Source organism: Osmia bicornis, chromosome 5, assembly GCF_907164935.1.
Source record: "Osmia bicornis bicornis chromosome 5, iOsmBic2.1, whole genome shotgun sequence".
Taxonomy (NCBI): Eukaryota; Metazoa; Arthropoda; class Insecta; order Hymenoptera; family Megachilidae; genus Osmia; species Osmia bicornis.
Genome location: NC_060220.1, coordinates 1,158,542 through 1,171,830, shown reverse-complemented (window position 1 = coordinate 1,171,830; position 13,289 = coordinate 1,158,542). Strand labels below are relative to the sequence as shown.

Below are 13,289 nucleotides of genomic sequence, written 5' to 3'. Positions count from 1 at the left end.
TTCGTAAAAGTATAATGAGTAGCATCCTTGTGTATATTTCTTTTTAGAGTACCTACATTTGTTATATATTTTTGTAAAGTTTGAAATTAATTTTTTAAAGACTGATCAAACTGGAAGAGTTTATTACATAAACAGATTATGTAATTTTAAAACATATTTTTTCTTAAATTGTTTATTTTCATAATCTCTCACATTCTTAATATGTCATTTATGATTATAAAGTTTTCATTGAATTTAATTCTTTAGTAACTAAAAGTACCATGTACTTTATAGTGATTTGTTATGAAATTATAAAAAAAAACAATTCACTATAAGTTCTATTTTTCTTACATATTTTATTTAGATGAACTGATATTCTGCACATTTTCATCTCTGTTCCAATGTTAATTAGATGTATAATATATGTATATCTTGATTGCTGCACCGATAATATTATGAAATATTGTATATAGATAATATATGTATTTTTACACATCATCTGTGTTAACAAAAAATATAGTTTATAAACCCTTTTCAGAATAGTATTATTTCTATAAAGATATGGGGTATTAAAAATGATAAAACACATTTTAAAGAAAAATTTGTATTTCAATTAAATTTTTTATATTAATTACAAATATGTATTTAGACAATTTCTATTGTAACACATGTAATTGCAGCTCTTCTTGAAGTATGAGTACAAAACTGGTATTCCAATCACAACTGTTTTATTACCTAAAATGTAAAGATATTCTAAAATACATGTTGTCAAAGTATTATTAGTACTTAATTAAGTTCAGAAGATCAGTTGGTAGTGCATGTTAAAATTAATCATTAAATTCATAATTATTGGTATAAAATATCATCATATTATGTTTATATATTATTAAAGAAAGAAAGAAAATGAAACAATACTAACCGGTCATAGAGTTTTATTATATCTTCTTGCAATTTTTAAAATACAGCCTGCAATCCAAAAAGCTGCAACAAAAGAATAAACTTAAATTTAATATTGTTTAATAATTCTGTCCATTCTTAAGTTAAATCAAATAACTCAGTTGGTAGTGCATGAATTAGGCAATCACTGTATCATGTATGTAAACGGTTTAACGATTTCATCACGTTTCTTAAGGTTACAATTTATAATTATAAACAATGTAAGAGTAAAATGAAATACATACCACCTTTTGCCTAATATTCTTTTTGTACAAACACGCTCCTCCTATAAAACAAACGTGTCATTAATATTAAAATTCTAAAAAACCAAGTGAAACTATAAATTATTTTAATATGAACAAATTACACATCCCTAAAAATTATATGTACTGCTAATCTTTATAAATAAGAAAAACTACCCAATTCTATAATTATTGAATATCGATTGTATTAAGTTATTAAAGATACTTTTGGATTACAAAGTCTCGAAGCTAGAAAAGATACACGTGTCTATTGTGTTTAGTTTTATAACAGTTTTCAGGAACTAAATACAAAAAATACAAGACCAGTATAAAACAAATTTTTTATTCTTTTATAAAACATATTCTTATATTACCACCCACCTGTTTACAACATTTTCTAAGCCAAAGACCGAACAACCTTCCGAAATAATGTTAATACTGGAAATAGATGAAACGTGGATGGTTATAACCTCCACTGACTACAAACACAAGAAAAATGGACGTGCTTTTGTTCTCGAGGCATTATACGACCGAAGGGGTTCCAGGAACCCCAAGGCGAGGATACCTCGGGGTACCTGACACCCCGGATGTCAAAAAGTCGGTATGCAAACAGTGTCACCGGTGCTTCGGGGTTCCTGATACCCCAAGATGATATATCGATGTGCAGAGATTGTCACCTGTGTTTCGGGGTCCTTGGCACCCCGGATGCTATATTATTGGTATGCAAAGATAGTCACTGGCGCTTCGGAGTCTTTAACACCCCTATATGATATCAGGTCCGTATGAAGAGGGCACATCCAGTATAATTTATTTTACTTTTTCCAGTTATTTATATAATTTTATCCCTCATTATAGTCTAAGGCCATCTCAGTATCCCTTACATCCCTGCATTCTTTTCGTCTCAACATCCCTTACATCCCTAAATTCCTTTCATCCCTACATTCCTTTCATCCCTACATTCTTTTTATCCCTACATTCTTTTCATCCCTACATTCTTTTCATCCCTACATTCTTTTCATCCCTACATTCTTTTCATCCCTACATTCTTTTCATTCCTACATTCTTTTCATCCCTACATTCCTTTCATCCCTACATCATTTTCATCCCTACATACCTTACATCTCTGCATCCCTCACAATAAATATATTATAAAGACTGCTTCGAGTAATGGTAAGTAAAGGTAAGTTAGTTCCTTTTTTCACCATCAGAGGGCACTGATTCGATATCGAAATTTTAGTTCACATTTTTGCCGGTAGAGGGCCAAAATTTTGGCATGATTTAGTTCCTTTTTCGGAAACCAGATGGCGCTGATTCGACATCGAGAATTTAGTTCACATTTTTGCCGCTAGAGGGCCAAAATTTTGGCATGATATAGTTCCTTTTTCCGAAACCAGATGGCGCTGATTCGACGTCGAAATTTTAGTTCACATTTTTGCCGCTAGAGGGCCAAAATTTTGGCATGATATAGTTCCTTTTTCCGAAACCAGATGGCGCTGATTCGACGTCGAAATTTTAGTTCACATTTTTGCCGCTAGAGGGCCAAAATTTTGGCATGATTTAGTTCCTTTTTCCGAAACCAGATGGCGCTGATTCGACATCGAGAATTTAGTTCACATTTTTGCCGCTAGAGGGCCAAAATTTTGGCATGATATAGTTCCTTTTTCCGAAACCAGATGGCGCTGATTCGACGTCGAGATTTTAGTTCACATTTTTGCCGCTAGAGGGCCAAAATTTGGACATGATTTAGTTCCTTTTTCCGAAACCAGATGGCGCTGAATCGACATCGAAATTTTAGTTCGCATTTTTGCCGCCAGGGGCGCTGTTTTTTGAAATTTTAGTGAAATTCCTTTACTTACCTTTACTTACCTTTACTTACCCTTACTTACCTTTACTTACCTTTACTTACCCTTACTTACCTTTACTTACCTTTACTTACCTTTACTTACCTCTACTTACCTTTACTCGAAGCAGTCTTTATAATATATTTATTATAAGGGATGCAGAGATGTAAGGAATGTAGGGATGAAAAGAATGAGGGGATGTAAGGAATGTAGGGATGAAAAGAATGAGGGGATGTAAGGAATGTAGGGATGAAAAGAATGAGGGGATGTAAGGAATGTGGGGATGTTAGGGATGAAGTGATGTAAGGAATGTCGGGATGAAAAGAGTGTAGGGATGAAAAGAATGTAGGGGTGTAAGGGATGAATCGATGTAAGGAATGTTGAGACGAAAAGAATGCAGGGATTGCAATGATGACCTCTGTGTACCGGCCTGATATCATATTGGGGTGTTAAAGATCCCGAAGCGCCGGTGACTATCTTTGCATACCAATAATATAGCATCCAGGGTGCCAAGGACCCCGAAACCCAAGTGTCTATCTCTGCATTCAGACATTCATCATGGGGTTTCAGGAACCCCGAAGGACCGGTAACATATGCCGACCGTATGGCATCTGGGGTATCAGGGACCCCGTAGCTAAAATGTGCGACCTACAGAATGTTTATAGAAAAATTGAAACCTCTGTAACTTTTGACTGCGACCACTTAGAGTGGTTCTCAAGTTGAAAAGTGATACGGACGGACGTCTTTGCGCTTTACAATATTACAATATATATAGATATAAGATAACGCATTGCTTTCTTCATGGAAAGAAACAAAAGCCATTCTAAAATAAAAATTATAATCATGAATTCCGAGTATCACTAATATTATAATTTCTGATTCGAACTTTCTGTAAACAAATTTCAATATCGCAATAAATACATTCCATTTCTTATTACATAGTAGTGTGGTAAATTTTCAATACGACCAATTGCTACAACAGTCGGATTTTGATCATAGATATATTTTTCACAGGTTTCCTTCAGTTTATCTGTTGTTATTTTCTGTAATATAAAAATGTTGACTTTTGTTTTATATAAAAAATCAATTTCTTTCACAAAATTTTACCTCATATTCTAAAATTCTGTTTTGTATCGGTTCATAATATCCATATCTAAAAATATATTGAACGATGTCGAAAAAACGACTCGTTGGATCACTCAGAACAATCAGATCTTTCAATTTACATTGATTAACAGCACGAAGTACTTCCTTTTGTGTAATTGTTGTACATAATTTCATCCATTCTCTTTGCAATAAATCCACCATGTTCTAAATAAATGTATCAAAAATGAAAATTATTAGACACAACAATTGATATTATAAACATACCTCTTGGTCTAATTTATTAGACACAAAATAACAGCCCCACATACTAGTACACTGTGCCCAGTTGTGAAAAAAAGATTTGTACATGTAACAAAAATCTGTATTAAATGCACAGTGTGCAATATATGGTGCATTATGATTTGCTCCACCTTAAAGGAAATATTAAAATATTCAATAACTTGCTATTAAATTCATGTATTATATATACAGATTGTTAACTTACTACAGCTTTTATCCCAGGAACCTACAATTTCTTTAGCCACAGTAAGAATAAGGTGATCTTCAGGTTGTTTATAACTTGGTCCTTCAAATCCTATAGCAACATATCCTAATTCCTCGTCATCATCTCTTAGCCGCAAGTCACAACCTATATTTTATATAATTATTTGTACAGAAGCTGTATTATTATAATAGTTTCTAATTTTCGTTCACCTGAAAATCGACACTGAAATGATTCTATACAAGACTGCACGTTATTAGCAAGATCTATTGGTGATTCATTATCATCTTCTTCAATAGTAAAATGTTTGCAAATAAGCCTTTTAAATTTTTCTAAACCAATGGATCCAGTACAAACCATTGTCATAAAATATGTTTTAAACAAACGATCTCGAAATTCAATAAGATTCTCTGTACAAAATTTTCTAAAAATTTAACATTTCAATAAATAAATAAATATATAGAATATTTATACATATTTTGAAATTATTTTACCTACTTTATTGTATCAGTTTCAGGATATACACCATTGGCAAGGGCAGTATCCTGATACGCGACAGTAGGTAAATAATCCATTACAACTTTTTCCTTGTCTAACTCCATTTTAGAAAGTTCATATAGAATTACACACTTTTCCCGTTCAACATCTTCATCGCCTAAAATATCGAAATAAAATGTATGTAACTTCCATATAAGGGTATTAAAATTTTACAGGATTCTTCATCTTCTACTTACATATAATACCATTCAATATTACATCTGCAAATAATTGAATAAGCTTATCTACTTCGTGTGGAAGTACTGTTCCATAAAAAAGAAACATATCCCGCATAGCAATAGCAGCAACTTTTCCACCAATCTCTCCTAATAACTTTTCTAGTTGTTCTTGATTGTTATGTTGTGTTCTCTACATTAAATAAAAATGTTATTATTAATTTTATTATGGTACAATGATTATCTTCCTATGTACTTGTATTTAATTATGTTACTTTACCCTGAAAAGTAAATGTTCTAAAAATATAGCGCTGCCACGTTCTTTGGGCATTTCATACATTGCACCAGCTGGAAGAAAACATCCTAAGGTGGTGGTGAAAGAATTTCTGCATTCACACACAAGACGCATACCGCTGCTTACAATGCAAGATTCTATTTGCTCCGAATTCGAACTCTTATTCGAAAGTTTAGCCATGTTTCTAGAAATTCCTTTGTAAGCTTCAAATTGTTTATAACAACCATTTGACATAGAAATATATCCCTTGAAAATGAATTCAACATAACATTATTTTATAGTGTATCCTGTAAATAATTTAAAATAATAAATGTAACACAAACTTTCTTAATGCATTTAAGCATTATACTGCTTTCTGAACAACACAAATATTTCGATATAGCCATCATTTTTTGCTTATACTTAACATATACAAATTATATTTTTATGTACATACATATGTGTAACAATTGAAGATGCATTGAAGATTTTCTTTTTTCAATTTGCTATGTACTACTATATTAAAATAAAAATACATATTTTATAAGTTTAATGAAACAAAAGTTTTATTATAAGTGATGAAATTAACAATATGAAAAAGAAACGGAATGATTTTTCACTGTATAAAAATTAGTAATTTAATATTTTATAATCTAATGCTTGTATAAATTAATTTCTGTGAAAAAAATAATGGCAAGTAATGTTTTTGTATATGAACGTTTATAAATGTATATATATATATAGTAATGACCAATATAAAAAACATTGCTTACATGTTTTTCAAGCAGTTAATTTACACACATACACTGAAACTATTAGACTAATAACTTTTTCAAATATTATAGTCACGTGTCAATATCTTTCAATTTTTTATTTTTTTTTTAATAAATAACTTTTATCCACTGTACGCCTTTTTACAATTATAGTGTGTATCACTAACCCTTCTCCAAGTGATGTATTTGAAATGCTTCATACATATTAATGTTTTCTATTTCGATAATAACATTACATTATTATGAATAGAAAGTAATGTATTATATTTTGTTGCTCTAAGAATTACCATCATAAAATTGAATATGTTATTAAATTGCACACATATACTTATATACAATATAATGGAACTGTAACACATACGAATAAATACATTGAACACACATGGAGATTGTAAAATTAAGATGCAAATTAAGATGATTTATACATATTACCTAATTAAAGTAAAAAACTGTTTACTTCTAACTCTTATAGTTATGTTTCTGCGGAAAATAGATCTATTTAACTGTAAGAGTATCCTGGCATTGAAGCTTTTAAAATGACTCTGTACTTTTCAAATGCTTGTGTTCCTCTATGTTTAAATACGTATCAATCATATATTTAAACTTGTGTTAATCGCACTAAATTCACATTTCCATTATAGTTTGCCTCAACTATGTTTCATCGAATGAAGTGATTATTTTAACGTTTGATCTTCGAGACTTAAAAGTTTCAACTCCTTGCCTTGTAACTGAAGTACCACTTACATCTAAATATTCGAGACTTGACGCATTCAAAGCCAGATGTACGAGACTGGAGTTAGTAACGTATGGATAATTTCTGAAAGGCAAAAGAGATAGTTATGTTTAAATATTAGTTTTAGGTGTTTATGAATGCAGTAATACCTGACAACTAATGTTTTTAAGTGTGGATTGTTAAATATTCGTTTGTCATCTTCTACAACTATAACTCCTTCTGCCGAATTATTTATTATTTTGCGATCACACGTGTCAATTCCAAGAGCACATATTGCTCTATCTGTGATTAAGCAACGTCCAAATGTGTAATTTTCCCAACGAAATCCGTCTTCAACGACAAACTGAATAATAGAAGAAAATAGCAGAGAAATAGCTTTGTTATTATTATTTTTATATTATATCGGTATACTCACCTGTACAAGATTATCATCTTCATATACAGGTTGATTTAAACCTTCCGGTGGCAGAGGCCTTGACTCTTGATCTGACGATTCTGTATTTCGTAAATTAAAAGGGCATTCAAGGTAAAGATGAGTTAAAGTTTTAGTACAACTGAAACATCCGACTTCACTGTCACCAAGTGCAGTATCTCGCAAGTCAAGAATCTGAAATATATAGTTATACAATTATTAAAAAAAAAACAATATATTTACTACAAATAATAGAGTATAAAGAATTGTTTACCTCTAAAGTTTTAAATCCGAATCTTGTAGCCAAACTGGTGTAAGCAACGCATTCTCCTAATCGGTGACACGAATTTAGCCTTAATTCTTTCAACTTTGGCATTTTACTAATAACTAGTAATGAATGTGGAGTGAACCACTGACAATTGCTTAAGATCAAACACTGAAATATATTAAAAATGAAATATTAGAAACAATAAAATAGTACAGAAAGATGTCAATATTAACATATAATATAAATCAGATACTACAGTAATCAGTTTAATATACATACAATAGTAAGAAAAATGCTTACTGTTAAGTTAGGCATATGGAAATTCATTTTAAAAAAATACGACTTATTACCACGTAAATATCCCATTTTGCAACCCTCTAATGAAAGTTTTTCAATGGTACGTGGAAAATCTGTTATCTGAATCTGTACAGACATTAAATTTATTAGCTATTCCAAAACTTAATTATGTTGTTTCAAATGATTCAGTAAATGCATTTACCTTATCTCCATTGATATAATATTCTTCGATAGTTAATTCCTTTAGTTGAGTACATGAATTTTTGATAGAACTAAAAAAGTAGGGACTAAGCTCTGCTTCTTTTTCACAGTGCAAACTACCACGTACAGCGAGGCTTACTGTCATTGGTTGAAAAAATTTTATATATTCTTTTAAATCATTTAGTAATATCGGTTTCACCCGAAAATCTACTCTTCTCCATAAAGTTTTGTCTTGGGCAACTTGAGCTAACCGCTGACACGATCTGATGATACAAAATAGTGTAATATATACCATGTATATATATTAGAATATCTTATAATACTAGTAAGTTTACATGCTAACAATTATTCAAAACATACAAGCTTATTGCCATGAGATCTTGAGGATTCAGATACTTGAAAATGTTTAGTAATACATCATCAGAAAAATCTAATATATGGGGATGCATTATTATTATGTCATTTTTCTCATTCTCTCCAAGTTTCATGCGCTTCATGTCATCCTCACTGCACGAAGCTTTAGGAGACAAAGACCTGCTGCGTTTCATTTTCATTTTCTTTTTGCACCTATAACAAATAAAATAACACATATCACATTTTAATACAATAGTAGTCAATATTTTGATTTCATGAAAAAATCATTTTCTTTATTAAATTCAATATATTAGAGAAGCAAAGACATATATTTTTGCATTGTTATCATTTAGTCTATAAGGATTGCTTAAACTTTATTTAATATTTATAAATATTTGTATGTACATATAACAAATTAAATGATTAGCTATTGGAAACACTTGTTCATTCACTGTATCTTCCTCTCCTTGCATTTTGTATCAAAAAATGCAACAAACTGAACAAGGTTTTCTTTTCTTAAACTGACACTGACATAAAAAGACAAAGAAAATTTTGTTCACAAAACAGTCTAATTCTGACTGCTGAATAAGCTCTGTGTTTTTGGCTGAAACCCAGAAATAGTGATAAAATTTCTGCCAACCATATGCCACTACGATCAATGATCCTACATAATTTTTGACAAATTTTTTAATAGGGATACATTTTTAGCATACTCCAAACATAATCTTAAATTAAAAGTAGAAAGAAATATAATCATATTAAAATACTAGATTAGATTACACTGGAATGTATAATTTCATTTATGAACAATTGCAGATGATAAACTAAACACTGATAAAGGAACTTAGAAAATGTTTATTTTATATTGAAAACAATGTTTAGATCATATTAGAGCATTTGATATTTCTTAAAATTTATAAATGTAATCTATAATGTTATAACAAACCATAGCATACGTTACGAAATTACACTTTAACTATTTTCTGTATTTAAATAACATACCTTTTTCCTAATAAATTACAAAATTTGTTGTATTGTTGTCAAAATTCAACAAGTAACAACATAACCTTAAGCTGAAATATTGTTACTATATATTTATATATACCACTAACGCTTACCTGATAATATTTCTTATGACAAGTATATATTTTTGTATCTGGTTAATATATTTGATAAAAGATTGTTTCAGTATTTAATTGTGTTAACATATTTATTCAATAGTTTCTGAAAACGATGGATTATACTTAAAATGAACATTTACGATCCCATTAAATTACTCAATATAAACTGGGCTTTAGTTTACTACGAACTTCGAATTCCGCATCGGTAAAACAGTCAACGTTTCATCGAAAATTAGGCCGAACAGAAACTGATTTAAGCGCCACCTCAATTATCGCATGCTATCAACCCTATCAACTAACGGCATGCTATACTACGTCACCTTTCGCATACACCTTTTTCAGGAACTATAAAATTACTATAGTTATACGTTCTATATGGTAATATTGCAATCCCGAAAATACTTTTCTGAATTTAAACTATTATTTCCCAATTAAAAAATATATAAATCTTTTTATCGTAGCTCTTAGCTTGATATCGCTTTCTAAAAGTTATCTTTAGAAAACGATATCAATTACCAGGTCACACCACATGGAGGTGGCTACGTTAGTGACCCACCCTAAAATCATAAGAACGTGAAACCATTCAAAACATACAACATAAAATAAAAATTTAAACAATACAATCTTAAAATAGAAAATAAAATTAACATCCTAATATCAGAAAGAATTGAGAAAATAATAATAATTTAACAATAAAATGCTGAAATAAAAAATATAATTAACATCATAATTTCAATAACAATTAACAAAATAACAATTGAACAACAAAATGCTGTAATAGAAAAGATGATTATTATATACATGAGGAGAATAATTTTCTGAAATAAAATAGTGACCTCCCTAAAATCACAAAACCCCTCGAAACAAACAACATAAAACTTTTAACTATAAAATGCTGAAATAGAAAATATAATTAACATCATAATTTCAGTAATAATTAACAAAATAACAACTGAACAATAAAATGCTGTAATAGAAAAGATGATTATTATATACATGAGGAGAATAATTTCCTGAAATAAAATAGTGACCTCCCTAAAATCACAAAACCCCTCGAAACAAACAACATAAAACTTTCAACAATAAAATGCTGAAATAGAAAATATAATTAACATCATAATTTCAGTAATAATTAACAAAATAACAATTGAACAATAAAATGCTGTAATAGAAAAGATGATTATTATATACATGAGGAGAATAATTTCCTGAAATAAAATAGTGACCTCCCTAAAATCACAAAACCCCTCGAAACAAACAACATAAAACTTTCAACAATAAAATGCTGAAATAGAAAATATAATTAACATCATAATTTCAGTAACAATTAACAAAATAACAATTGAACAATAAAATGCTGTAATAGAAAAGATGATTATTATATACATGAGGAGAATAATTTCCTGAAATAAAATAGTGACCTCCCTAAAATCACAAAACCCCCCAAAACAAACAAAATAACAATTCAACAATAAAATGCTGAAATAGAAAATATAATTAACATCATAATTTCGATTACAATTGAAATGAAAAATGCAGAGAACAGAAAATATAATTACCATTACAATCTCACAGATATTTAATAAAATGAGAACTCACCCAGGCTATGTTCTAAATAAATTGAACCTATTTAAAATGAGAACATGAAATATAATAGATGGGCAAATCAATAAGAAAAGAATAATTTATTTCAATAAAGTAATAAAGAAAAAGGAAATAGGGGAAATAAAAACGCAAGTTGACCAATCAACGAGCTGGCTGTTGAACTCGTAAAATTTCGAATTTAATATGTTCTCGACGATACGTACAAAAGGATCATACAAAAAACAAACTAAAAAATGAAAAAACAAATTAGCGAGCATAGTGACAGAATGACTGTCCATCCGAAGATGGAGTGCCATTAGTAGTTCCCCTCTTCTGGGCAAATTTTGCCGGGGCTCTTCAGCATATAGCCTCTTCTTTCTTCGGCAATAGCCTCACAAAAATCACTCGCGAAAATTTTACGTTTGCTCAGACATTTGTAAAAACGTAACACGTAAACGAGCAACGATCCCTTGAATCGCTACTCGCATACCTGCACAATTTTTGCAAATGTCCAAGCACAAAACACTTTTTAATTTCACTTCACTTCACTGCACTTTCACTTTAATACTTCATTTTTGTAATCGGGTCTAGTACCACGACTACGACTTAAAAACTAATAAGGCTTGGCCTTGAAAAAATCAAGAGAGAATGCTAAATTAATTAATTGATAAATTAATTAAATTGCATTTTCATCTTTTCTCTTGATTTTTGGTTTCCCAACCCCAGATACAAGCTTCTCACGTATTAGAGGAGAATACGAAGAGAAACATGAAAGCTTGCTCTGGCCCTGCCTACTTATAAACTAAACTCAATCACACCAGAAGTAAACTACCTGCCTGCCTATCGCTATATTTAAAAAAGGGCAAAAATCATTCTCACAAAAATTCACTCCACGGTTCTCATACAACCACCCGGGTGCAAAAATGCCTACACCTAGGGAGAACGTCCCGGGACGCCTCCGACACCCGAGTTCAAATCAACTTTCACACTCTAATAAAATCATACCTTTTTGCTGAAATCGACTGACAAATAATAGTGAACATTATGCTAAAGTAATACATTTCATTTTCGTATTCCATTGAATTATCTAATGTAAAAATTTTTCAATTTATTCTTGATAAGTATTTTCTAATGTTATAGTAAGTTAAGATTGTTAATAAACGATACAAATCCCACATCCTAACCACACACACACATGTGGAACTTATATCGTGGTTCACTATTGGTTCACTACTTTTGTCAGTCGCCAAAATGTATTACACTTAAAACTAAACCTTGTCCACCGCCCTCCACCCACGCGAGTACATCTAAGTACCCGAATGAGCTTTGGGCATAAAAATGAACAAGGCCAAAGGTATTTTCACCTACCAGTTTTCTTCATGTGTGCTGAAATGCCTAAGCTAAAACGTATGATTAGCAAAAACTAAAGATGATATTCTCACTTTATTAAAAGTAAGAATATCGATGAAATTTCACGGCTCTGATTTAGTATATGGGCTGGCCTCCCCAGGGGGGTGGAGTATATAGTCGGTTAGCTTGGAGAATGTCCGCGAAAGAAAGACAGAGTAATTGGGGGTAAACGGATATGCGTAACGCGGTGTGAGGTCAGTCGAAGACGAGAGCGCATGGAGAAGATAGCCATTAAATAAACGTTTTCACCAGACTATTTTAATAAAAGTGACTCGACTTTGCAAATATAAAGCTTGAAGAGCAAATACAGAAAAGCAAAATTGAGCAACTATGACGTAAAACATGGTGCACTGCTAATATCAGCTAGCAACGGAGGTTCTTAGGCCCCCTGAACTTGCGCTCGACGCTACATACCACCCACCCCGCCTGGACGTCGTAACGCCAGGACAGGATGCACCCCTTCGCTAAGAGCGCTACCCGCCCGTCCAACACGTTGCATCCAACGGTGTCAGATTGACGGACGCCCATAGTATAGACAAAAGGACTACAGTTTAGAATATGGT

The 13,289-nt window shown here is 31.0% G+C and overlaps 2 protein-coding genes and 1 long non-coding RNA gene across 7 annotated transcripts; all 3 read right to left on the bottom strand.

The window, feature by feature from the left end:
- Positions 1-114: 114 nt before the first annotated feature.
- On the bottom strand, positions 115-1,697 carry LOC114871043. Its single transcript, XR_003788463.2, has 4 exons — positions 1,539-1,697; positions 1,161-1,201; positions 899-960; positions 115-714 (listed from the first exon to the last, which is right to left on the bottom strand). It is a non-coding gene; the product is annotated as an uncharacterized LOC114871043 (long non-coding RNA).
- Positions 1,698-3,664: 1,967 nt separating this feature from the next.
- Positions 3,665-6,423, bottom strand: LOC114871006 (mitochondrial-processing peptidase subunit beta-like). 3 transcript variants are annotated; one of them, XM_046285815.1, is made up of 9 exons: positions 6,031-6,061; positions 5,580-5,840; positions 5,321-5,492; positions 5,085-5,241; positions 4,799-5,010; positions 4,590-4,733; positions 4,370-4,515; positions 4,106-4,309; positions 3,665-4,041 (listed from the first exon to the last, which is right to left on the bottom strand). In XM_046285815.1, exons 2-9 carry the CDS (start codon positions 5,826-5,828, stop codon positions 3,901-3,903), a joined length of 1,425 nt encoding a protein of 474 aa, XP_046141771.1. In that variant the 5' UTR covers positions 5,829-5,840; positions 6,031-6,061; the 3' UTR covers positions 3,665-3,900. The 3 variants fall into 3 exon arrangements, with proteins under 3 accessions (XP_046141771.1, XP_046141770.1, XP_029032206.1); XM_046285814.1 differs by lacking the exon at positions 6,031-6,061 and adding an exon at positions 6,347-6,423 and having other exon boundaries at positions 3,666-4,041; positions 5,580-5,881; XM_029176373.2 differs by adding an exon at positions 6,347-6,421 and having other exon boundaries at positions 3,666-4,041; positions 5,580-6,089.
- Positions 6,419-9,933, bottom strand: LOC114871072. Of its 3 annotated transcripts, none has more exons than XM_029176506.2 (8): positions 9,730-9,933; positions 8,618-8,824; positions 8,259-8,520; positions 8,060-8,182; positions 7,766-7,927; positions 7,495-7,686; positions 7,229-7,422; positions 6,419-7,163 (listed from the first exon to the last, which is right to left on the bottom strand). In XM_029176506.2, the coding sequence occupies exons 2-8, from the start codon at positions 8,809-8,811 to the stop codon at positions 6,998-7,000; spliced, it is 1,293 nt and encodes a 430-aa protein (XP_029032339.1). In that variant the 5' UTR covers positions 8,812-8,824; positions 9,730-9,933; the 3' UTR covers positions 6,419-6,997. The 3 variants fall into 3 exon arrangements, with proteins under 3 accessions (XP_029032339.1, XP_029032340.1, XP_029032338.1); XM_029176507.2 differs by lacking the exon at positions 9,730-9,933 and adding an exon at positions 9,614-9,690; XM_029176505.2 differs by lacking the exon at positions 9,730-9,933 and adding an exon at positions 9,017-9,200.
- Between the last annotated feature and the right edge of the window lie 3,356 nt (positions 9,934-13,289).